Source organism: Episyrphus balteatus, chromosome 1 (genome assembly GCF_945859705.1).
Source record: "Episyrphus balteatus chromosome 1, idEpiBalt1.1, whole genome shotgun sequence".
Classification (NCBI taxonomy): Eukaryota; Metazoa; Arthropoda; class Insecta; order Diptera; family Syrphidae; genus Episyrphus; species Episyrphus balteatus.
In genome coordinates this window covers 52799451-52824329 of record NC_079134.1, presented here as the reverse complement: position 1 = coordinate 52824329, position 24879 = coordinate 52799451, and the positions used below count along the sequence as shown (strand labels likewise).

Sequence of the window (24879 nt, the reverse complement as noted above, 5' to 3'; positions counted from 1 at the left end):
AAAATAGGCTTTGAAAAACATTTTTCTTTCGATTATTTGTTTAAATTTAGTTTTAACAACAGTCTTAAAATTCCAATTTAATTGAAGTTACTTCATTACTTTATATACAATTTTCTCATTGTAACTCCGAAATACAATAAAGTAGAATATGTCCTTCAATTGATAGTTATCTACTATAGTAGATACCGGCTATGACATATACAATTTTAATGTCTTGGAAAATACCATCTATTTAGCTCAGCCAAACATAGCAAAGCTACGTCTCGCTACGTACTTATTCTGTTCAATAAAGCACCAAGTATAATACCCTTTTTCGCTCTTTTTAGCTATTGCAAACATTCCAAGTAATACCTACTCAATTCAAACAAAACTCATTGAAACAGTAGATTAAAACAAAAGAAAAAAACTTTATTTAACAAAAATTACAACTTAAAAAACTAAAATAGAGTCAAAGTAGGCAGTTAACTTCTTATCGTATAGGACCATCCCATATATCCGCAATATTGTCTACAACAGTTTGTGGTGTCGAAAGCTTATGCCTCATAAAATAACCTTGAATCTGTGCCGGACTAACTGGTTTCCCAATAGCCAATACATTTTTTGCAAACTCGCAAGCTGCATTCGATCCATTCACACTTATATCGCCTTTATAGAATCGATTAAACATTTCCTCTAGCTGGTAGGCTCCACAATAACCAACATACTCTTTCATGTCGACTCGTCCAGGCCGAATCAAAGCCGGATCCAATCGATCTAAATAGTTTGTCGTCATGAAAACTATTCTTGCTTCAGTCGATGCTACACCATCTAGACAATTTAAAAGCCCACTGAAAGTTACCCTATTTAGACCTTCATAAGCAGACTTTTGTTGAGCAACATCTTCTCGCGAAACAAAAGCAGCATCGATATCCTCCAGGAGGATTATAGATTGTTCTGGTGCAACGTTTAAAAGATGATTCAATCGATCATCGGTCAAACCCCGCTCCGACAAATTGAGCAGACAAATTCCGTATTGCAATTCTCCAGCTAAAGCTGTTATAAAACTAGATTTACCACATCCTGGTGGTCCGTACAGAAGATAACCCCTTCGATAAGGAATACCTCGATCAGTGTACCATTTTGGATTCGCTATGAAATCCTTACAATCTTGTATAATTTTTGATGCCACACCTTCGTCAAGGACCACCGATTCAACGGGACGACGTTTTCTAGGATGACCAAATGGTCGCCATTCAGCGCCCATTGCAGTGTACATTATTGTCTTGCCTTCTTTACCCTTAAGTGCCAGTTGGCGAGCTTCCTCCAGCATATTAAAGTATATATTTCGATCTCTGCCGAAGGCAGTCAATGTAACCGTTTCGAATGGAAGCCCCATGTGAAGATCTAAAGTTTGTGATTCTCGAGTTCTTTCCACTTTAATCCATACACCCTGATAACGCATCAAATGAGTTCCAACACTGGGAATAAAGTCGTAGTTTGTGCAGATTTGGCCAGAATCTTTTTGCACGAAAGAAGTCTCGACACTCAAATGTTGAGTCTTACGAGCTCCTTTTATGGTAATCCACTGTAGAAGCCATTGATAAGATTTATCACGACATGGTACTTCAAGGGTTATCATCATGTGTCGGCGAAATAGTATCAATGCACCTTGTAAGCCTTTGCGGAGTACAGCAGCCCCAGCACCGAGACCAAACAATCCGAAACCAGCTCCGAAATATGGATTTGTTGAGAGGCCATCGATTATGTCGGCTAAAGGCATTGTGAAGTGTGATTAAACACTTTGTAACTTGCAAAAAATGTTTAAAATTTTAAATTATTTGTTAAATTCTTACGAGAAAATGAAGAAAAACATTGCGCAAAACTATTTTTTTTAACCTCACATCACATCCATCTGATTTTGACAGAGACAAATGACGTTTAATGTGACAGTTGCTATTTGAACTGTTTGATTTTGATATTGATATCCTAAGGGCCCAACCACATTGATCACATTTTGCAAAAGAAAAAATATTTTTTTTTTCGTTTTATCACTTTTTTTTTTTGTACAAAACAATTTTAGTCCTTAAATCAAAACCATTTCCCGTTGAAAGGCCGAAAGTATAAGTTTTGTTCACTATTTTCATTCAAAACCTTATGGTAATAGCCCGTTTTCACTAGAGCCCAAATGGGACAATTTCGCAAATTATTTCATTTCGAATGTCAAATCGTAGGGAAAAAAAATTTAATTTGAAATTAAAACGGACCTAACTAGCGAAATTATCTCATTAGTGCCTGGCTACACGGTGATTTTTCAATCGCCTAAGCAGTGATTTTGCTGGCAAGAGGGATGAGGAATGAAGGGGGAAGATGCTCACGAAGGGAACTGAATTTTCTGAGGGTATTGCTAAATTGTTCGCCTTTTTGACGTTTGTTCCTAGAAAATGTTAAAGTGGAACGTGATTGGGCACAACAGTGTGTAGCCACCTCATGTGATTTTTCAATCGATTGAAAAATCACTGTGTAGCCAGGCACTTAGGGGGGTTTACATTTACCGTATATTTGGTTATTATAGTTTAAGAAAATGTTACACTTTTGCACTTTTACAACGATACAAGACCATTTACATCGAATCTTGAATACCCCTAATATCATCTTCTAATTCACATAATTCTCAAAAACAATTGTGTTTGGTGTGAACCATATTAGGTGTGTTTTTTATTACCACCGGTCTTAACTGGACAAAAAAAACGCATCGGGGCTTAACCTGAAATCTTGGCAGCACTGTATATTGAATGTTCCGAAAACAGCAGACACAACAAAAATTTAGAGTTGTCATATTTTTCGCTTTCGTCATTTTCTTGTATTTTTCATATATGTTTTACAAAGAGATACAAAAATGTATGCTAGCAAAACTCTTTTAATACATTTTGTCCTTCCAAACGTGAGTTTTCACGTTTTTAAACAAATTCTAAACAATTTATGAAAAAATTAGTTTGGTAGCACAGATTTAAAACTCTTCAAAAAGTTAAGCCCAAAGAAATCTCCGGGCTAAACAACTAAGCACAAGGGGCTAAGGTGTTGTTGTATTTAACATGTAAATTGCTTAGCCTAGACTGAGTTTTTTTTGTCAAGTTAAGACCGGTTGTAATAAAAAACACACCTATTGTTCACTAGTTTAAAAAATACATCTGGATGAAAAATTTTCAAAAAATGTCAAAAATAAATCCAAATCCAAAATAGTTTTCCCGATTTTAACTAGTGAAAAAATAGTTAAAAATGACTATTTTTTTCTTTGTGAGATAGTGAATATTATGGATTTGGATTTATTTTTGACATTTAAATTTCCTTACATCCAGTATGTATTTTTTAAACTAGTGAATATGGCCGTAAGTGAATTTGTGTGAATATAAAGACACTTTTTTATCCATCCATATACATCAACACGTATTACAACAACTATATGGGATCTTGCTTTGCATCAGGATCACGATATTTTGTATGAAAATTTTAAAATCTAGATAAAGGTGCCAGTGAAAACGTACCATTACTTTGGGACAACAAAAAATTTTGTCATAAAACCGAACACACCTAGTCCCAAACTAACGTAACGCAACGACAAAAGTTTACGTTGCCGTTACGTAGCACCGGCGTCTATTCTGTCAAAATTTAAACAGCTGATTTTTGCGTTTGGTTTTCGTGGAAAGGTCTCGTTCGTTTTGCTTCTGGGTCGTGAATTTGTTTGCAAATGCAAATGGAATAATTTACGAAAATATAAATAAATACTCTATAAATACATAATTTATCAAACATTTCGTTTGTTTTTGTGTTTATAGATATTTTACCAGCCTCCTAATCTACTGGAGATGGTTTCAATGTTTGATCTTTTTCCCAAGATCTAATCCCATATCTAGCATATCAAACTATCCGGCATTTAATGTAATCCATGTTTTTAGAGCTTAATGTCGTATTTTGATTTTCCTAAATAAAGTGCATTTAAAAAACACATCAAAATGATGAAAATAGTTGCACTCAATGAATCCGAGAGCGAAGATGAAGCAGCCGATGAAACTATTGTTACAGATGAAGCCCAGGTACCTACTTAATTCTGTTTAACTTGTTGAAGAAATAAACACAACTTATTTTTCTTATAGGAAACTATTGCTGAAACTGAATATATGCGAGCCTTAAAGTACAAGGGTGCAGGCAAACCCGATTTGGCTCTTTCATTGATGTTGGAGTTGTTGGAAACTCGTGTTTTGAATGAGGTAACTCAGTAATACATTGGTTTCATAATAATAAAGTTAAAAATTTTGTTACTTTAGGTTTGCATGGAGAGCAATAATGAAAAACTAATAGCCATTCGCTATAACTGCCACAAAAATATTGCTTTGATTTATGAAGAAAAAAAGGAATTCCAAAAGTCCCTGGATCATTTTATGCAGGTAATTTTGTCTATTTAAGCTTTAAGATATGGATTGTTTCTAAGAAACATTAATAATTATGTTATCAACTTAGCTACTTAAGAAACTGATTTCGATTGCATAAATATCGTAGGTAGAGATGGCGGTCATAAGTCCACTCGCTTGATGACCGTTGTACGCCACCGTTTACATTGGGAGAGCAGCACAGTGCCCGGAGGGTTCCCTGAACCACTTTGCCAGAATTAGATCAAGTCTGATCTTTAATTTTCAGATTTTATCTATGACACCAAAAAATTCACTCCCCAGAGAAAGTGCTCTTTTTCTAGACAGGGAAGGACATTGCTGTATAAAGTGAAAGACCGTTTCTTTTTCATTAATTTATGTTTTTTGTGGTATACATACAAATCGAATTGGGAGTAGTTTTTTTATTATGTTGCTATTTTGTTGCTAATTAGTTGCGGCAATTTTGATTTTGATGCTCCGGTAGTTTTGTTTTATAGGGTGCGTCGCTAAGTTCATATAAACTTAGCGGAATAGGCCCAAACTAGGTCCATTAACCTAGTTTGGATTTGATCCAGCGAGAATGCTCCGCTAAGTTCATACGAACTGAGTGAACAACTTCAATATCTTGAACACTAACAGAGCAATTAAATTAAAATTGACGAAATTAGTTAGCAACAAATTAGCAACAAAATATGGACCAAGTTTGGATTCGATCCAGCGAGGATGCTCCGCTAAGTTCATACGAACTGAGCGAAAAATTTCAATATCCCGAAAACTAACAGAGCAATAAAATTAAAATTACCGTAACTAATTTGCAACTAATTACCAACAAAATATGAACCTAGTTTGGATTTGATCTAGGGAGTAATTTATTATTTTGTTGCTAATTAGTTACGGCAATTTTGATTTTGTTGCTCCGGTAGTTATTGTTTTATAGGGTGATTCGCTAAGTTTATACTACTCCCGATTCGATTTGCGAAAAACGCTCCGCTAAGTTCATAATCATGTGGTATACCCAGCTTTTCAACATAATATTATCGGCTAATGTCCTGTGCAAACCACGACGATTTTATCTGCATTATGGGTGGGCCAGATTTTCCTAGATATAGAGCAATTAGTTAAGCTATGCCACCTATTATTAGTTAAATATTAGGGTTATTTTCTCGTTTTCGTCTCGTATTTTTATGATTTGTGCTCTTATTTTCTCTGGCTGGCTTTATTTTTGCCAAACAACTTCCGATTTGTAAGATTTTTTATAACCCTGAACTCTAACATGTCCAGGGACGTAAGAATAGATTGTTTGCCTTTCCAATTTTTATTTTAGCTTTCTCACACACTTTCACACAAGTTTGGTGTTGATGGCATATGTGTTTAATGGCAATGTTTTGTTTTTTAAATTTTCTTTTCAGATTTCTTAGTTTAAAAGTTTGATTATGCAATCTATTTAGATGTCTAGTAAGTCTTTATATGTAATGTTCGATATCGAGTCTCTCTCTCTCTCTCTGAGACCTAAACTTCGAATTTTCTTACAAGGCCTTTAGATACTGATTCATGAGTGGTGTTATCAAATACCCAATCTTAAAAAAATTATAAAACAAATCAACTCTTATCTTTATTTTCTCATTGTGTATAAGTTTTAATATAAAAATAAAATTACAGAAATAAAGCAAAAATTTCATTTCAATTAAAATTAAAAACATTAAAAATATAGATATTGAAAACCCAATTTTAAAATTTCTTATGTCAACATAAGTTACTCTGACATATTGCCACAGATGTATAGAAAGGCACTGTGCAATTTCTTTAGCATATAATTCCTTTTGTAGTGTGTTTGTTTTTACCTTGTTTTACTTTTATTCAAGGTAATAATTTATTCTTTGTCTTGTTTTTCGACTCAAGTTTCGGTTCCCTTTGGTTAACTCCTAGACCACAGCTCGTAGTCCAGGTGCTAATTTTCCTTAAGTCATGTCAGTGGCTTCGAACGGCTTAGAATTTGAGAGCTCGTCAAGGTCTTGACAAAGATCTTTTTTGACTCCTTATTCTGGCATCAAGGACAAAAATGTGAAGAACTGCTTAATTTTCTCACTGGTTCCCGCAATTCCGACAGTAGGTCATAGGGGATATTCCCAGTTCTGCCGTTCTGTTCAGGGTACTACAATCCTGAGATTGTCTTGAATAAATAAATTAGGTTCAGTTTTCAGTGCGGGGTTAATGTTAGGCCGGAGTTAACTCTACTATTTTGTTGACTTAACTCTGGAACAAAATGTATTGAATGTTCTACTCTCTAAGTTGTTATGCATTTCCGGATCCATCATCTCCTTAAAATAAATAAACTTAAATAATACATTAATTTTCTCTTGTTAAAAAATTGGTAAACGAAGTGTGGAAAGAAAAACTATTTTTAAAATATTTTCATGAAATTCAAAGTATTTTTTTTACACAAATATGATTGATTACTCTTCATATTTTCAGAAGCAGTTCGTTCGATTTTCAAATAAGCCCATCCGAGTTCATGCTTATTATACTTGTGCCCTTATTTATTAAGCCTTGCTTTTTCATGGGATGTCGCATGAATGACATGTCACAATTTTATTTTTATAAACGTTTTCAACTTGTTAGACAGGGAAAAAAATAAACAAGTTTACTCGAATAACATATATGTACATATGTATGTGTATTTTGTTGTTTGTTTATATCTTTGTCATAATAATCATGATAGCTGGTTAAAAGTTCTTACTTAAAATCTAATGACATCAATATGAAAGATAAAAATTCATTCGTGGAAAAGTAATGATTCGCATGGTCAGATAGATTTTAATATTAATTTCACCGGATGTTTATATCTCACATTGAACTAAGTGACAATGATTGAACAAAAAAAAATGTTTGTTTACTAGACTGGGCCAAAAAAATAAAATATTTTGTTTTTTGAAAGTTACTTCGAAAATCTTGTTCAGGATGATGAAAAAAAAATTTGGTGAAAATTTGAGCCGTTAAAAAAAATTTTAAGAGGTCTATCATCGGTATTTTTTATTTTTAAACATGATATGATGTTTTACAACAGAACTGCTAGACGATCAAAGTAAAAAAAATTTCTGTTAATTTTTTCTTATATAAAATTAAATTTCCTACAAAAAAGATCTAATTGAAAATTTTCGTCAGACGAGCCGTATTCGAGTAATTAAGCTTTTTAAATCGAAGTGTTTTTTCAATTTGACTGTTTCACTTTGGAATTTTGTGATGAGCAAATAAGTGAATAGAAAAATAAAACCACGACAGATTCTTATAGGAAATTTAATTCTCTACAAAAAAAGGTCTCTTAGTAATTTTCCCTAAATTGAGTTCTGAAGAAGTTATTCACGATTTAAATCGAGAAAAAAATTAAAAAATCAATTTTTAAATCGTGAATAACTTCTTCAGAACTCAATTTAGGGAAAATTACTAAGAGACCTTTTTTTGTAGAGAATTAAATTTCCTATAAGAATCTGTCGTGGTTTTATATTTCTATTCACTTATTTGCTCATCACAAAATTCCAAAGTGAAACAGTCAAATTGAAAAAACACTTCGATTTAAAAAGCTTAATTACTCGAATACGGCTCGTCTGACGAAAATTTTCAATTCGATCTTTTTTGTAGGAAATTTAATTTTATATAAGAAAAAATGAACAGAAATTTTTTTTACTTTGATCGTCTAGCAGTTCTGTTGTAAAACATCATATCATGTATAAAAATAAAAAACACCGATGATAGACCTCTTAAAATTTTTTTTAACGGCTCAAATTTTTACCAAATTTTTTTTTCATCATCCTGAACAAGATTTTCGAAGTAACTTTCAAAAAAAAAAATATTTTATTTTTTTGGCCCAGTCTAATGTACATATGTATGTGTATTTTGTTGTTTGTTTATATCTTTGTCATAATAATCATGATAGCTGGTTAAAAGTTCTTACTTAAAATCTAATGACATCAATATGAAAGATAAACATTCATTCGTGGAAAAGTAATGATTCGCATGGTCAGATAGATTTTAATATTAATTTCACCGGATGTTTATATCTCACATTGAACTGAGTGACAATGATTGAACAAAAAAAATGTTTGTTTACATGTAAATGTAATTTGATATGCATTTATATGTACACATATCAATTGTTCAAACATTTTTGGGATCTTTATTGAAAATTTCTTAAATTTTTATAAAATTGACCCCAATGTGAACTATGAAAAAAAATTCGATCTAATATTTATTTGTTTCCAAAGTTTCTTCTCGTCATGGGGCCATACTCATGCTTCGATTTAGATATCGCAGAATATCATCTTAGCCTAATTAAGTTTCTGAACTTGTTTCCCAGTTTCAAGCGGAGTCTTTTAACTTCGCACATCTCACTATGGTTGTTTCATCAATATTTCATTATCACAACTAAAATTAAAAAATACAGTCGACTCCCTCTAAGTCGAACTCCCTCTAAGTCGAATTAACATTAACTCGAACTTTTCACCATTTTCAGTGAACATTTTTGAAGAAAAAAGAATAAATTAATCCGTCTAACTCAAATTTCCCTCTAACTCGAATTTTTGTGTCCCTTGAAAGTTCGATTGTATATTGACTCAATGCATTTCCGCATTATATGGAATACTATTTGTGTTTTATTCAAATAAAATTTATATAATCTTAAAGGCAATCCACATTGACGATACTGACGTCTATACTATGCATCGATTGGGACAACTTGCTCTCCGATTACATGTTCTGGATATAGCTGATTATGCATTTGAAAAATGTCTCAAACGAAATCCAAACCACTGGTCTGCTGCCGATGGCATTCTTCAAGTAATGTGTTTAAATCAAAATTTTATGGGTGCCTACGGTTGGGCCCTTAAATGGTATCTAAAAGACAACAAATATGAACGTGCACTTGATGTTCTAACTGAAATAACCGAAAACTTTCCCGATTTAATTGAGTTTTATCAAACTATTTGGAGTACACCATTTGTTAAGCCAATCGGACGCACTTCCAAAGGAAAAAAAAGTGTGTTTCCCGAGGCACGAGATATACCAGAAGTTAAAACTAAAATCATTAAACCAGATCTTGAACAATTTCGAGTAAAGAAACTCGATTGGCTTTCAATTGGAAAATACATTATTTCAGTTTACAATCATTTACAAGAAACAAAACAATGTTTATTTTTCATTCTGAGTGTGGATGATTTTCTTGAGCAACCCAAAGACGAAGACTGTGAAAAATTATGTCGAGATAACGATTTTCCACAGGTGACTGGGTCGGCAGAAAGTAATGAAAATTCAAATGAGCCATCGAGCAATTCAAATCAATCACCTGCTAGCAATAGTCCGCAAGAAGAGAGTGTTAGTTCGGGAAATGATGCTGCTGTTTTTATAACCCCATCTACTGATAATATTGGTTCGAGAACTCCTCAGCAAGGCAATGATTCGAATGCTGAAGACTCAGATACAAATGCAAAACAAGAGACTGAAACTAGCAAACCAAAGCCGAGAAGACGTTGTAGCGATTTAAGTTTTCTCGAGCAATGGGGATGGCACAAAAACCGCAGACATACTTCTAGAAAAAAGAGCCAACAGGAAAGGCCAGAAGTCGATACCACATTAAATGGATTCTTAAAACGAATTTTCGCTAAATTTACTGAGTAAGTAGATTTATTTTTTTTTAAATTCTACTTTTAAAAATTTTGTTTATAAAGCTTTAACTTTTCAAGTTTTTTAAAACAATTTAAGCTAGGGTGGCTCAACAAAATAGTAGCCCGGTGCTTATTGTCTCTAATTGATCCCATCAAGCTATTTGGTTTTTGTTCTTCACTTGTTCTTCACTTTGTATTATTTTATAAAACCTCAATAATTTTACAGTGAAACATTTGATGATTGTTGGCCATTTAAATCACTTGAAAACGATGAAAAATGTCCAACAAGCGAGGCACAAAACTCATACAAAAGGCAAACATCTGAAAAATTAACATCTTTCGAAGAATTTCAAGCTGAAACTCAAGATGATTTCATAAAGTTCCTCGAAAAGATGAAAGCCACACCATTTGATTTGATTCTTCTCATATTTCGTTGGCTGAAATTTGTTTCAAAATATTGGGACAAATACATGGGAGATGATATGAAAGCTGCATATCATGAAATTTGCACAATTTATCTGTAAGTATTGTAAAATAATGATGAAATTTACTTAAAAATATCACAAACTACTAGGAACCACTACGAAATGGTTACTTGGAATCAACTGTCCAATGATAACTTTAATGCTTCATACCGCATTTGCATGTTCTTCCTGGAACTTGATTTGGAAATTACTATTAAATCAGATAGGTATTGATTATTATGCAATTTGTTGTGTAACTTTATTTAAATCTTATTTTTAAATGTTAGCGAAATAAGTTCTTTGTGGCAAAGGTTATTCACACATCTAAGCTTCAATTCTGGATGTGCATTTGTTATTTCTGATGATCTCTATGAACGTAATATTATTCGTTTAATACACATGGAATATTGCTGGGCAAAATATGAAAATCGTTTGACTCAATGTGTTGAAAGTTTACAGCATTTGGAAGAATTGATCGGCGAACAGTGTGATGAATTTTTCTTAGAATTCCCGAATATGAACGAATCGAATTATCTTGATAGCGAAACTGTTAAGATAACCAGAACTGAAACACAGAGGTTAGTTTAAATTAAATAAAACCAAATTAAAGTTTCATGCATAAGAAAACATTTTTTTGTCTTTTAGAAAAATTGGATTAAACAAAGTTAGAGATTTGTATGAACAAAAACGTTGGAAGGAGCTGATAGTGATCCTTAAAGATAGCCTTATAAGTAGCAAGGAAGTAAAAGATAGTGAAGCTTGGGTCAGAGATCTACAAACTCAATTTGAAGTTCTGTTGGAGTCGATTTGGCAAACTGGCGACTTTGAAGTGTGTACAATGTCTTTGTATTTATGAATTTATTATTTAATTTGAGTATTTTAAGGAATGTCTTATGTGGGCAGAGAGATGTATGCAGTACGGAGTATCGAAGTATATTGCAGAACCAGGAGAAACTTATAGACAGAAAAAATGGGCCGAAAATATTAACTATGTATTTACGTACTTAGAAGCTCTAATACTAAATGAAGGATATCAAATACGTGAGTATTTTTTTTCCTAATCAAATTAACCTCTTTAATCGTAAAGGCAAACAAATTCTAGTGAAATGGAAAAGTGCGCAACAGATTTGGTGAACTGATATCGTTGTGTCGTACCCCGCTTGACCTGCATCTTTCTGTTGTATGTTCCCACGTCTCTTCTTAGCCCTCACATACTCTGCACACTCTCTCATCTTCTCGCCTCACCTCATTCTCTAACCTGACTCTTGCCTTTCTCCTATTTCTTTCCGTCTTCCATCCCGTTTTCAAACAAAGCCATAAGTGGAAATACAATATTAAGATAACTATTCTACTGAAAAGTAGATTCAGCCAGACATTTTACTGGGGTAAAAAAGAAAAGCCGAACCAAATTCACATATATTTGCGGAATTAAGTATTCTTTATTTCAATCCTGCAATCATTTGTCGGATTTTTTGTGTTTTTTTGCGTTTTTTTTACGTGGGTGACAAGCTGGAAGTTTCTTTAGGCTTCGCGCCGCTTAAAGTTTTTGATACTATTCTTCGATACCTCTTTCTCTTTGCATTTTCGTAGAGAAATATCGATCAAAGCGCAAGAAATACAAAAAGCTATACAATTTCCAACATAATTGGAGAAGGCAAACTCAAGGAGAAAAAACATGGATAGAAAAAGAAACAAAAATCTGGCGACATGAAAAATGTTTAAAAATTCACAATTATTTGCAAAAAAAATAATTTTATTTTAATACTTCAATCATTGTTTTGCATTTCTTTGTCATTTAAGACACACAATATCTTGAAGCTCAGCACTGCTTAACGTCTTAGAATTCATTTTTCGGTGATACTTTTGGTGCCGTAGACGAAGTATATTCTGAAGTAGCCGTTTGAGGTACACCGGAAATATCTTGAAGCTCAGCGGTGCTTAACGTCATAGAATTATTTTCTTCGTTTGGTGTACACATAATAAAATATTCTGGCTGTGGTACTTCAAATGCTGGAGGAAAATTATTTTCTGGCATTGCCATTTGGGTAACACCAGCATTTTTCCATTCAGCTGGCTGTGGTACTTCAAATGCTGGCATAGCCATTTGGGTAACACACGAATTTGTCGATTTGCGTCTTAATTCAGCTGGCTGTGGCACTCTAGATGCCGTTGGAAAATTGTATTCTGGCATACCCATTTGAGTAACATAACAATTTTTGCATTTGCGTCTTAATACAGCTGGCTGTGGCACTTTAAATGGCGTGGGAAAATTGTATTCTGGTACAGCCATTTGAGTAACACAGGAATTGTTTTTAGGCTCAGCGTTGCTTAAAGTCTTAGATTTCTGTTTCTCGTTTGCTACAAAAAAAAAAAATAATATATATCTAATAATAATTTAAAAAGAAACAAGAGGAATTAATAACTTCTTTTATCCTTACCGAGTCTGCCGACGTACATGCTCTCTAGCATTTGAATTCTTTTTATGCTTTGCCTGTTTTCCGTTAAGCTTGAAATACTTTCTTCGAATTCTTCGAGAAATTTCAAAACTTTTTCTTTTAGCTCCTCTTTGTTCATTTTTCACAATGTATTTTCTCCAACAGCTAACAGATGAATGAATGAATTATTGCTAAATATCAGGCTAGTTATGACTCACAAAAAATGTTCCATTCTCTTTTCATTTTGAATTGTCTGTGGTACCTAATACGTTCCATTGGGCTAACTTGAAAGAAAACGTTCGATTTTGGAGGAGGTATTAAGTTTTGTTTACTGATTGTGATTGGTTCAAGCTGGAAACAGTGTGCTTTGGCACAAAATTAATTGTTGATGTGTCGTTTGTTTAACATTTCTCCTTACGAAGAGGGGGAAGTGTTAAACTTGTGGGTTTTTCATTGGTAAATAGAGATTTCTAAACAATACAAATAATAATTGATTTTTTTTTGTCACTGTGTTCGTGATATGTATTTCTTGTCGACGAAAATTTGTTCTTCATTTGAAAAGTGTTTAAAGAATCAATTTTTTTTTTATTTTATTAAAATTATTGTATCATGCACTCAAACATTTTTCTTTTCATAAGTAGGTACGCATTAAATGTTTTTCAAGCATAAGATCCTCTGCAAAATGTAGTTAAGATGAACGCAACTGTAGAATCCTTGTCCGTTTCTATACAAAACTTACTTCTTTAATTTTTTAAAAAAGTCAAAAATAATTTTTTATTTTTATTTTTAAAGTTTTAATATGAGGGGTACTTTAAAAAAATTTTGGTTCAAATCGAATACATTTTCAGTCACTGTGATAAAGAGCAAAGGATTCGAGACGCTACCCTGGTGGGTAAAGTCCAAGAAAGGAAATAGAATTTTGTTTAAGACCAAAACTAACTCGTACTCGTTATAGAACAAAAGAAAAAAAAAAAACGGTTCTAACGGTTTTGATTCAAAATTTTGCGTGTAATTAAGGAAATAAAACGGCACATTTAAAAAAATAAATATTTTTTGGACCGTTATTTCAGGTACCTGCCAAAGAACTTTTTTTTATTTTTGAATTTCACAAAACCGATCTAGTCGATGTCAAAGTCAAAGTAGCGTCTCGAATCCTTTGCTCTTTATCACAGTGACTGAAAATGTATTCGATTTGAACCAAAATTTTTTTAAAGTACCCCTCATATTAAAACTTTAAAAATAAAAATAAAAAATTATTTTTGACTTTTTTAAAAAATTAAAGAAGTAAGTTTTGTATAGAAACGGACAAGGATTCTACAGTTGCGTTCATCTTTGAAAGGGTACTTTAGGGGACTTTGACATCGACTAGATCGGTTTTGTGAAACTCAAAAATAAAAAAAAAGTTCTTTGGCAGGTACCTGGAATAACGGTCCAAAAAATATTTATTTTTTTAAATGTGCCGTTTTATTTCCTTAATTACACACAAAATTTTGAATCAAAACCGTTAGAACCGTTTTTTTTTTTTTGTTCTATAACGAGTACGAGTTAGTTTTGGTCTTAAACAAAATTCTAAACTCCTGCTCAAAATTAACGCACACTTTTTTCATCTTTAGTTATACCCCTGCATCTCATTTACAATGGCTTTAAAATTATTTGTTGTATTTTTTTGTGTTTTGCTAATTGTTTACCAAGTCAGAAAAATGCTAAACTGCAACAGTATTATCAACCAAAAAAAAGATGAACCAAATTTAGCAATTCAAGGTCTGAAAACTGATATTAAAATAATTTTTGTTTTTTAAGAAAAAAAAATTTTAAAAATGGAAGCGCGTGACAGTTCTTTCCAATAATTTTATTCAATACTTGGTATTGTCTCCTCTAGCGCATATGATAATTTGGAGTCGTCTATTCATTCCATGAATTAAATTTTGAAGGTTTTGTTGTAACTTTTCTTTCACTGCAGTTTTCTGTTGATCAAGAATGCTTGGAGGTGGATTTCGGCCGCAAATGCATTTTTTTCAACATCTCCTAGACATGTTCTGTTGAATTTAAACCCGGATATCTGTGTGGCCAATTCAAAGGTGGCATATTTTAATCTTGAAGATATTCTCAAACCACTCTAACATGCATTATCGTGCATCAGACTGAACTGTGGACCAAATCTAGGGGTGATTGGAACCGCATGCTGTGTGAGGATATCAGTCAAGTATCTTTGGGTACTTAAAGTAGGTCTAGGAGACCTCACTAACTCCGTAGGTGTTGTAAAGCTGAGTTTACTCCATGAAAATTTATGACTCATCTCTAAAAGGTTCCCGGGTTGACAGATAGACTTCAGCATACCTCTCCAAATCTTCCCCACAAACTTTTTATTCCATACCTTCAATTTAAGTTAACTCCTGTCTTATTTGAGAAAATAACCACGATACTGTGAGATAAATAAAAGTAGGACTTTTTTCTAAAATAAATATGATGTGCCTTAAATTTGAGCAGGAGTGTATTTCCTTTCTAGAGAATTGTCCAAAACTGTAAAATACTATGTTTGATTGCCCCAAGCTTAGGCTGTACAGAACTGCGAGACCTACTTTTTTGGCATTCTCCACTATCGTAATGTCATTTTAATTGTTATATCGATTTTTTTACGAATCCTAAACTTGCCCTATATTGCAAGTAAAAATTTTGAAAGAAAAAAGACTAACCCTGGGAAACTTCGACATGTAGATATGTATATAAAAAAAACCGTACAATAGGGGAGAAGCTCCCTGTGGAATTCACCCCCGGATAATAACCAGAGCGGTCCTATACTTGAATTTTTTCATCGAGGAATAAACTTTATGATACAAACCCGTTCGTTAGGGAACGGGTCGTTATTCTGTATTCCTAAATTCTGTATGACCAAAGTTCTGTATTTCAATAAAAAATTCTGTATGAACATAATTCTGTATTCCATTATTCTACTTTTCTATTCTTCTGTATTTCAAAATTCTGCAAATCCAAAATTCTGTTTTCAAAATTCTGGAAATCCATTATTCTGCTTTTTGGAATTCTGTATATTCCAAACCTATACCTTTTTGTCTTTCCTGTTAAACAATTTGTATTCAATTAACAAATTAAGTATAACAGTGTATAAGAGCCGTTTGGTAAAACGAAACTTAAGGATTTATGTTCTACATAAAACCTCATGTGACAGTTTACGTAGTGGAAAAATTAGAGAATAAGAGATTATGTTCTACATAAATATTTAAGTTTCGTTTCAGACCTTGCAAAAAAAACAAAAACAATTAAAAAATAACAAAAAAAAAAAAAAACAAAAAAATATGTATGAAGATTCTTGGCTAAATATTACTAGTAATTTGGTATTCAAGGTATGTAATTCAAATTCAATCCAATAGCTGTAAGTCAAATGCCAATTATTGGAGAGGTACTTTACTTCAACAATTTCTTCAAAGAAAATACCAAAAATCTGTTCTCCAAAATTCTGTAAATGATAAAAGAAAAATTGTGCGCACTTTTTTTCATTAAAAAAATATTTCTTTTATCATTTACAGAATTTTGGAATACAGAATTTTGAAATCCAGAATTTTGTATTTACAAAATTTTAGAATACAGAATTTTGAACTTATAGAATTTTAAAATACAGAATTTTGAATTTACAACATTTTAAAATACAGAATTTTGGAATCCGAATTTTGGCACATACAGAATTTCGACCACAACCCAGTTCGTTATTGTTTATTGAAATGTATGATTTTTCTTACTTTTTTAAGTCAATCCATATCTTCGATAAAAATCTTTAAAAATTGTACAACAAACTCGTAAACCAAAATATTTTTTTCGCTTGAGCCTAATAATATGGAAAGGTTCATTATAACTTCAACGTTTTGCATTCGTCAGGAACGCAGATAAAGTAATCATATAATAGCAAAAATAGAATAAATGCTAAAATAGCTTTGGTTATAAATAACGTTTATTTATAGATAGTTGATACAAAACAGTATACAGAGCGAAATGTAAACCTAATATTTTATTAAACTTTAATGAAGACTTTAGGAATTCAGTCTAAAACATCCCTTTTTTGCCATGTTTTGTTTGCTGGACCATCGAATACATTTATAAAGTAGATCATGTAAAAAACTATAATCAGAATTATTGCAAACCAAAGTATGTTTGTTAGTTATTAAATATTAATATTAATGTTCTTTGTTTTTGTTTTGTTTTCTTTTAGTGGATTGTCTTGAAAAGTTCTTACCGCGTTTGGTGCAAAATGTTATTAAACTTCTGGCATATCAGTTAGATGCTCCATTTGATAAAAATAACAATCTACAACATCCTTTGGAAATAAAGCGGCCTTGGATAGTCTTACATCAAGTTTTATTAAGGTATGCTCAGTTCAATTCAACAGTATTATTATTTAAATTATTTTTTCTTTGTTTTTTGTAATTGCAGAGAAGAAAATAACAGTCCTATTGTTATTAAAACTCGTCCACTTGATTTCACAATGGAAACCGAAGAAATCGAAGATTTACTACCTCATTCCTTTTTGACACTATTTACTGCCCATGAGTTTTTAGGAAAACGACAATGGTGTACTCGTGATAGCGGCCAATTGCTTTTATATACCATCGAAATGATTACACCCAATTTAAGAGCTCCTCTTTATGATTCTTGTCGTGATATTGTCATGGAATATATGGAACAGGTTAATTGGTTATTTTTTGATTGCAAGTTTAGTTTATAATAATTGCTTTTTGTTCTTCTTAAGACAACGTACTGCCTATATGGTTATCCACCGAAAAAAGCTCGATCACGCCACATTGAAGAACACGAAGCAACTTCAGTGGAACTGACATGGCAAAGAGCAATTCAAGTTTTCGACCTCTACCGACCAGAAAACTTGCCAGAATTCAATTCATATAAACTCGAATCGATTTCAGCTGACATGGAGCAGTTGTTGCTTAAGATTGTTCCACTAATTCCTAAAGAAATGGATCCCACTTCAGTAATTTCGAATATTAACGATTTTATATCAGGTGCAAGGGATTTACTGCCAGATAATTGTGTCCTTCTGCCGTATAGAATATCGTGTATATATTACCTGTTGGCAGATTATTACTTTAAGAGTAGGGACTTTTCGAAAACCCTAAAGTATTACCCATTGGATCTAGCTTGTCATCCAGATCGGTTCGATTCATGGGCTGGAATGGCTTTGTCCAAAGCTAGCAAAATTGAAACAAAACTAAATGGATTTTTGACAATTGAGTTAGTGTTATAACATTTTGACTAGGCCAACCCATTTTAATATTTTTTGTTTTAGTATTCCAACTTTTATGAACGAGTGTGAAGATACCATACGCTGCTTCAAACAGTGCACAAAATTGAATCATGAACAAGTACTTGTCTGGATTGAATATGGTTCATTTGCGTATACGTTGCATTCATTTTGTTCTAGAGATTTGAAGCATTCATCAGATACTCTTTCTTTGGAACAGTAAGAGTATAACAAACATTTGACAGAACCGTATTCATAATGTTGTTTTTAGATTCACTTCTGTGGAAGATCGTAAGGATAATTTTCTTAAAATCGCCAACGACTGCTTTTCGAAAGGTGATGCTATGTTGCAAAATCAAAATGAAGAAGAAAATGACGATGACAATGAATCGCATGATGAGAAGTGGTTAAATCAGTATATGCTAGGCAAAATCGGAGAGAAACGAAAGGAACAACCCTCGGCCTATATGAATCATTATTTAACAGTAAGTATAATTGTGCGTTTAATTGATTCTCTGTTATTTGCATACCCAAATTTTTCATTTTAGGCTGCAAATTATCTCTATGAAAACAATGCAACGTATCCAATTAAAATTAACCACAGTAATCCAACAACACTATCCGTGGAGGCGCTCGAAATGTTTTATAGGACTAATGCAGCAATAATTAAATTTCTTGAGCATGATAAAGAGATCTCACGTGAAGTTGGCGATCTATTCAATCAGATTCTGAATAATTTAGCAAATAGTCCATTTGCTTTTAACAAAGCAAAAATTGATGGTAAGTCATTTTACATAAAATAAAAATAAATTGTCGTTTTACTTTTTACATAATTTTTTTTTAAGATAACAGTTTAAATGCATTTAAACGCAAAATTGCGGATAAAGTTGAAAGTAATGCCATTAAACAGGCAAAATTGGGTGAAGCAGCAGCGGCTGCAGCAGTTGTGCAAACTTTAAATCAACCAGTATTAACGGAAGTCAGTGAAAGTGTTGCCCCATCTGCTGCAGTTGCTTCGCCAGCTCCTGTAGCTATTCCGATTATTGTAGAACCTCAAAAAGAACCGGAATCTTTGCTTAAGCAAAAAATAGATGTAGCGGAAAGTACAGACAGCGTTAATACGGGAAACGTTACAGCGGCTACAAGCAAAGGAACAAGTCCTTCCCGCCGAGCCTCACAGGTAATTGATATTTATGTTTATCTGAAACTATTGAAACTTTGAACAAAGTGTTCAAATTTTTCTACCAATCAACTAAGCTCGGTGAACCTATTAGCATGTATGTATGTATGTATGTACAGTACATTGTCAGGTGCTCAGAATAATATTATTTTTCGGAAAACCCCATATGTGCACCGTATTGATATGAAAACTGCATTGAGCTGTGGTAAATTCAGTGATAAATACATTTATGTGCATCGGAGTTGTAGGAGCCTCTTATGGTTCTCGAAACGCAGAAACAATAGGGTACGTGGAAACGGCCATGTCTTCGTTAAACGGTTCCTGGAAAATGATATTGGGCTTTTGCTTTTGGACAAGATTTTAAAGTGGATGTTGTATTTCGTATTCCGGCATTTGCTCTTTGATACAACGTTCGATTTGAGTCGAATTTTTCTGTTTGCGAGTCATAATTAAACCCGTAATGCACCTTTCAATAGTGTTAATAGATGTTAGGGCATTGTAAATCGATGTTGGCCCAACAACTAATCTAAAATAGCTTGATGACAATTGTTGAAAAGAAGTTGAACTACATCGTCCTTCCGTTCTTATAAAAAGTTCGAATTAAAAAGCGCCGAAAGCGCCGTTTTGATACCAAAACTTGTGAAACCTATGAGTTATAAATGGGTTAATTGAAATAATGTGATTTCAATACAAACGAGTGTTTAGGCTGGCCTAAAACCACTTCGTTGCATTGAGGAATGAGATCATATGTTTTAGATTTATAATAGGTGGGCCAGATTTTTCTGGATGTGACGCAGCTAGTCAAGTTGTGCCACCTATTGTTAGCTTTTGTTAAGTAATTTAAGAAGATATCGCCCTTCATGACTCCCATGGGAATGTTAACTATTTCTGCTAGTGACTCATGAAGGGCCGATCCTTGCCTGGCCAGTTCATCAGCCTTTTCATTGCCTTCAAAACCACTGTGCCCTGGGATCCAGATGAGAGTAATTGTGACGCTTCCACTCAGCAATGAGAGTTCCTCTCTGCACTGCTGAACTAATTTGGAGGATGTCGTGACCGAAGCAATTCAGCCCTATGATGGTAGCCGATCGGAAAAATATCCGATCGGAGAAAAGTTCCGATCGGAAGATTTTTGTATTCACGGTACCCGAATTTGAGGAGAAAAATTGACTTCAAACAACGCACTCACTTGACATCTACCAGTTTGCAAAAATATTTTTTTTATCGTGAAAATAACATTTAACAAAACACTAGAAACACAAAAACATACAATAATAGAAATTACTTGCTCATTACTGTTTTGTGCACTCATTTGTGTGTTTTTGAACAATTTATTTGTTTATTATTCCAATTTTTTTGGTTTTTATATTTTTCGGATAGTATTTCACGTTTGATTTTCTATCGGAAGGAATCGGAAAGAAAAAAAAGCACAAAGCACTACCCGTCGCAAATATTTTGACAGTTCACTGCATAGCATCGCATGTATTTTGAATTTTCAACGCACCTAAGATTTTTTTCGTAAATCTGTCCGATTTTACAGTCGGAAGTGTTAAAATCATATGAAAACTGAAAAAATCGTACAAATCGGATACAAATCTCTTCCGATCGGCTACCATCATAGGGCTGATTGCTTTTATAGCTGCCTGACTATCTGTTAGCATAGCTATGCTTTGGTTTTGATTTGGATATAGGCTAAGTAATTGGCAAGCTTCTTTAATTGCCAGCAGTTCCGCTTGGAATACACTGGCAAAGTTTGGTAGTCGAAAGGATTTTGAGATATTGAAAGATTCATAGTAGACACCCGCACCGACCCCACAATCCATTTTTGAGCTATCAGTGAAAATGCAGGTGTCGAAGCCCCTCGTCACAATGCCTTCTTCCCAGTCTGATCTCGACGGGAAGCTGACCTTGCAGTTGATCTAATCAACACAGACATCTTCAACCTGGTTCAATTAGTGTAGAAATTCCTTGCAAGGATCAATAAGTGGTCTTAGTCTGGCAGTTGTTTTCCAGAGAGCCATATCTACCTAACCTATATATATATAAAAGAATTGTTAAAGGTTGCGAAAAAAATAAAATGAGAGCTTTAAAGAAGTCTCCTTCGAACAACTTTAACCCTCTATTGCCTGGTCTAATGGGAACAATCGTGCCCTTTTTTTGAGTAGTTAAAAAAACCATGAAAATGCTTTTGGAGATTTCTTACACTTCCATATTCTCTTCTCTGGTGTTGAAATCAATTTCGACATTTTGTCTGATATTCCCGTATATCTGGTTATATATACATAATTCAATTTTACTATATTATTTCGTTAATAACTTTATCAAATGCCATGTATGTATTTATATTTTTCGTCATACGTTGCTGTTTACCGGAGCTCTAAGACGGGGTCTTTCTCTACTGCGCGGTCGCCTTAGAATGTAATAAAAATTTTCCGGGTAGAAATCGATTATAGTCGCTCCACCTGTATTTATACAACATGTCGAACTAGCCCATTTACGTCGTTTACTAATAGTTCGTCGTTAGTGCATCTAGGAAATTCTTCCATTGCCGCATATATCCAAGGAGAAGTGCCTTAGAAGAAACACTTCTCCACCTCTCTCTGTTGCATTACTCTCGATACGTTGTTCATAATGCTGTACTGCAATAATTTTGATGATTAAGGTCAGAAGTCCTCTCTCGATGACACTTGCCAGTAATTAAATTCTTGCCAAATTATTGAATGATTTTTTTATTCATTTTTACAACTTTGCTGATTAATTATAATACATATCATCATAATATAACCATAATTAACTGTTAAATTCATATTCAGAGGATGAGCTATCGATGAGATATGGATCGATCAAAGGTTTGAGGGTAACGCATAATATTTATCCTACAGCAGTCCTTATTAGACTAGTGCCCTGTATAATTTTATTCTTTCTATTTTCTTATTAAAAGTCACTGTTGCTGAAAATCACTCAAAAACAAATCAAATATCGCATTGGCGGTGGAATTTCTGATGATATATTGTCAATTGTACCCTGAATTATGAAAGTGGACTATGTCACTCCTAAAAAAACGATCAAATCTAGAATATAAATAATTATTATTTAACCCTTTGCTTCCTAGTGGTTTCACCATGAAACCACCTATTAATTATTTTTTATTTTTTATTGCAATGACCAAAATTTAAAAATTATTGCATGAGCTATTGCATCATGACTAGTACGACCAACAAAAAATTTAATATCTATATAAAAGTTAATATTTAGTTTAAAAATGCAGGATTTGTGAGGGTTTTCTCAATTTTTCAAGTACCCTTAACCTTAGAGCTATAAAATTAAATAACGGTAACACTGAAAGAGAGTGATTATAATGGTTCTTCAATCTATGGAATATGTAAACTAGGGCGTTCGTTATTTTTGATTCAAGTTCCTAAGTGGAAAAACTGTTTCTAAATAATAAAAAAAAATCCTCTAATTTTTTCAGATTTTTATTTTGACACTAGATGGCGCCCCAAGAGGGTTGAAGTTTTTTAACATTTGAAAAAGGTATGGTATAGGTATTTTTTTAGATATAGACTGCAATCAAAATGTTTTATGTTTTATGTTTTATTTAAACAAGCATATTAGTAGCATGAAAAATAAAATAAAATCCAACAAAGCCATGCATGCCCTGACTAAACCCCTGGTCCTAGGAAAATGATCTATACCTTTTTGAAAACGTTGTTTAACGTAGACAAGGACCTCATCAAAAAATTTTGAATTGAAGTCTTTATATAAAAAAATACCTATACCATACCTATTTCAAATGTTAAAAAACTTTAACCCTCTTGGGGCGCCATCTAGTATCAAAATAAAAATGTGAAAAAACTAGAGGATTTTTTTATTATTTAGAAACAGTTTTTCCACTTAGGAACTTGATTCTCGAAAAAAACCTAAATAACGAACGCCCTAATGTAAACATGTTTTTCATCAGAAAATTTGCTTTTCCAATCTTAATACTAGTTTAATAAGACTTTTTGGTAAAACACATTTGTTTGTACGCGCATTTTTATCTTTTAGTATTTTTACTTAAAAATGGACTTCAACTTTTGAACTCTCAGCTCAAAACATTCCTTATACAATGGAATTACTAGTTCAATCATTATTTTTTCGTTTTGGTGTGTAATTAGAAAATATAAAAACTTTTTCTTTCTTTTCTTTTTGTAATTTTTCGTGAAAAAAATTAAAAAAAAAGTTACTCCGGGAACAAAGGGTTAAGCGGTAAAGTTTATTTGAAAGCGAAATTGCAGGAAATAAATTTCTTTATTGCTACTTTAGTGATTTCAAAAAAGAAATAAAATTAAATCGTTACAAGAAAATTATTAAGTAAGTTTTTCTTTAACCAATGCAAAAATTGACTTAGTCCACTTTCATAATCATTTCAGATTTCACCAGATAGAATGCTTTCTCAAAATCAAACAATATGAAATACAAATCCTTCTAGGAATCACGATGTTTTTCCATAAAGATTCCGATACTTTGGATTGCTTGACTTACTCGCGACAAACCCGCACTTGTCATCAGATAGCTTAATTATTTTTTGTAGTCGGTTACCCAAGACTCACTCAAAGATCTTCATGGTGTGTGATAGCTTAATCGAACGGCAGTTGTCACAGCTTCGCGTATCTCGTAATAGCTTGGAGACAAAAATCATGAGCCTGATATCATCCATCTTTTTCTAGAACTCTGAGGGTTGTCGTTTGCTCCAACATATTTTTTTTTGTAGTATTTAACCACCTCACTAACTTCTTCGCCTGTGACTTCGAATATTTCGATTAATTTAGGTGAAGCTTTTGGAAAGTATAGCCTTGGAAATTATTCATTCAAAAGTCCGTTACAGTACTGTCGTCACCTGTGAAGAATTTCGTCGTCTTTCACAAGTAGTTGACCCATTGCTAGTAAACTGTGGCGAACAAATCTCCTAAGGATATTTTGCAGATGATTGCGCCCTTATTCGTGTTATGACGAAGTCCTTGAATAGCACCAGCAGTGGGTGTAGAAATTTCTTCAAGCTTCCGATACAGGTTTTCAGTTTTCTTTGCTTGAATTTGGGGGCACTTCTTCTTTTCTGCCACGAATAAAACTCTTCCTTTGAAATGTCTTTCAGTAGGTTTTGAAAATCCAGCTTAAATGCATTTGGGGAGCATATGCATATGCAGTGACAATATTCCACAACTTTCCTTTAGTCACCAATTTAAGGGACATCAAACGGTAATTGGATTTCGAAATTTTCAATTGATTCTGTTTGCCTAAAATTTTAAAATGTTTTTAGTGCATTGTTTTAACTGCATAGTTTTTACCTCCTTCACCCTGTTCTTTATTATTTTATCACTGAAATCTCACAAGAAAATTTTAACGTCGTTGTTGGGACACTGAACATATGCTTTTGTTAGGTGTCAGTAGGAACATTTTGACTCTTCCGTGAGTCAAATTTTGTGCTTGATTCGCCGTAG

At 33.0% G+C, this 24879-nt stretch overlaps 3 protein-coding genes across 5 annotated transcripts in view; 1 reads left to right on the top strand and 2 right to left on the bottom strand.

Moving 5' to 3' along the window:
• Positions 1–387: 387 nt before the first annotated feature.
• LOC129906624 (mitochondrial chaperone BCS1) lies at positions 388–1791 on the bottom strand. Its single transcript, XM_055982440.1, has one exon. It carries the CDS (start codon positions 1757–1759, stop codon positions 470–472), a length of 1290 nt encoding a protein of 429 aa, XP_055838415.1. The 5' UTR covers positions 1760–1791; the 3' UTR covers positions 388–469.
• Positions 1792–3659: 1868 nt separating this feature from the next.
• The window catches only part of LOC129907866 (calcineurin-binding protein cabin-1-like), a 65893-nt gene continuing 44673 nt past the window's right edge, over positions 3660–24879 (top strand). For 2 of the 3 annotated variants that reach the window (XM_055984286.1, XM_055984284.1), the window contains exons 1-16: positions 3660–4070; positions 4131–4244; positions 4302–4421; positions 9081–10066; positions 10284–10577; positions 10632–10748; positions 10809–11099; positions 11167–11350; positions 11406–11562; positions 17176–17329; positions 17397–17649; positions 17713–18209; positions 18265–18438; positions 18491–18704; positions 18768–18999; positions 19065–19399. In XM_055984286.1, coding sequence (XP_055840261.1) covers positions 3990–4070; positions 4131–4244; positions 4302–4421; positions 9081–10066; positions 10284–10577; positions 10632–10748; positions 10809–11099; positions 11167–11350; positions 11406–11562; positions 17176–17329; positions 17397–17649; positions 17713–18209; positions 18265–18438; positions 18491–18704; positions 18768–18999; positions 19065–19399 — 4203 coding nt within the window. In that variant the 5' untranslated portion in view covers positions 3660–3989. The remainder of the gene's footprint in view (positions 4071–4130; positions 4245–4301; positions 4422–9080; positions 10067–10283; positions 10578–10631; positions 10749–10808; positions 11100–11166; positions 11351–11405; positions 11563–17175; positions 17330–17396; positions 17650–17712; positions 18210–18264; positions 18439–18490; positions 18705–18767; positions 19000–19064; positions 19400–24879) is intronic. The other variant, XM_055984285.1, reaches the window with a different exon arrangement.
• LOC129907868 (uncharacterized) lies at positions 12254–13468 on the bottom strand. The gene is made up of 2 exons (XM_055984288.1): positions 12960–13468; positions 12254–12879 (listed from the first exon to the last, which is right to left on the bottom strand). Exons 1-2 carry the CDS (start codon positions 13093–13095, stop codon positions 12359–12361), a joined length of 657 nt encoding a protein of 218 aa, XP_055840263.1. The 5' UTR covers positions 13096–13468; the 3' UTR covers positions 12254–12358.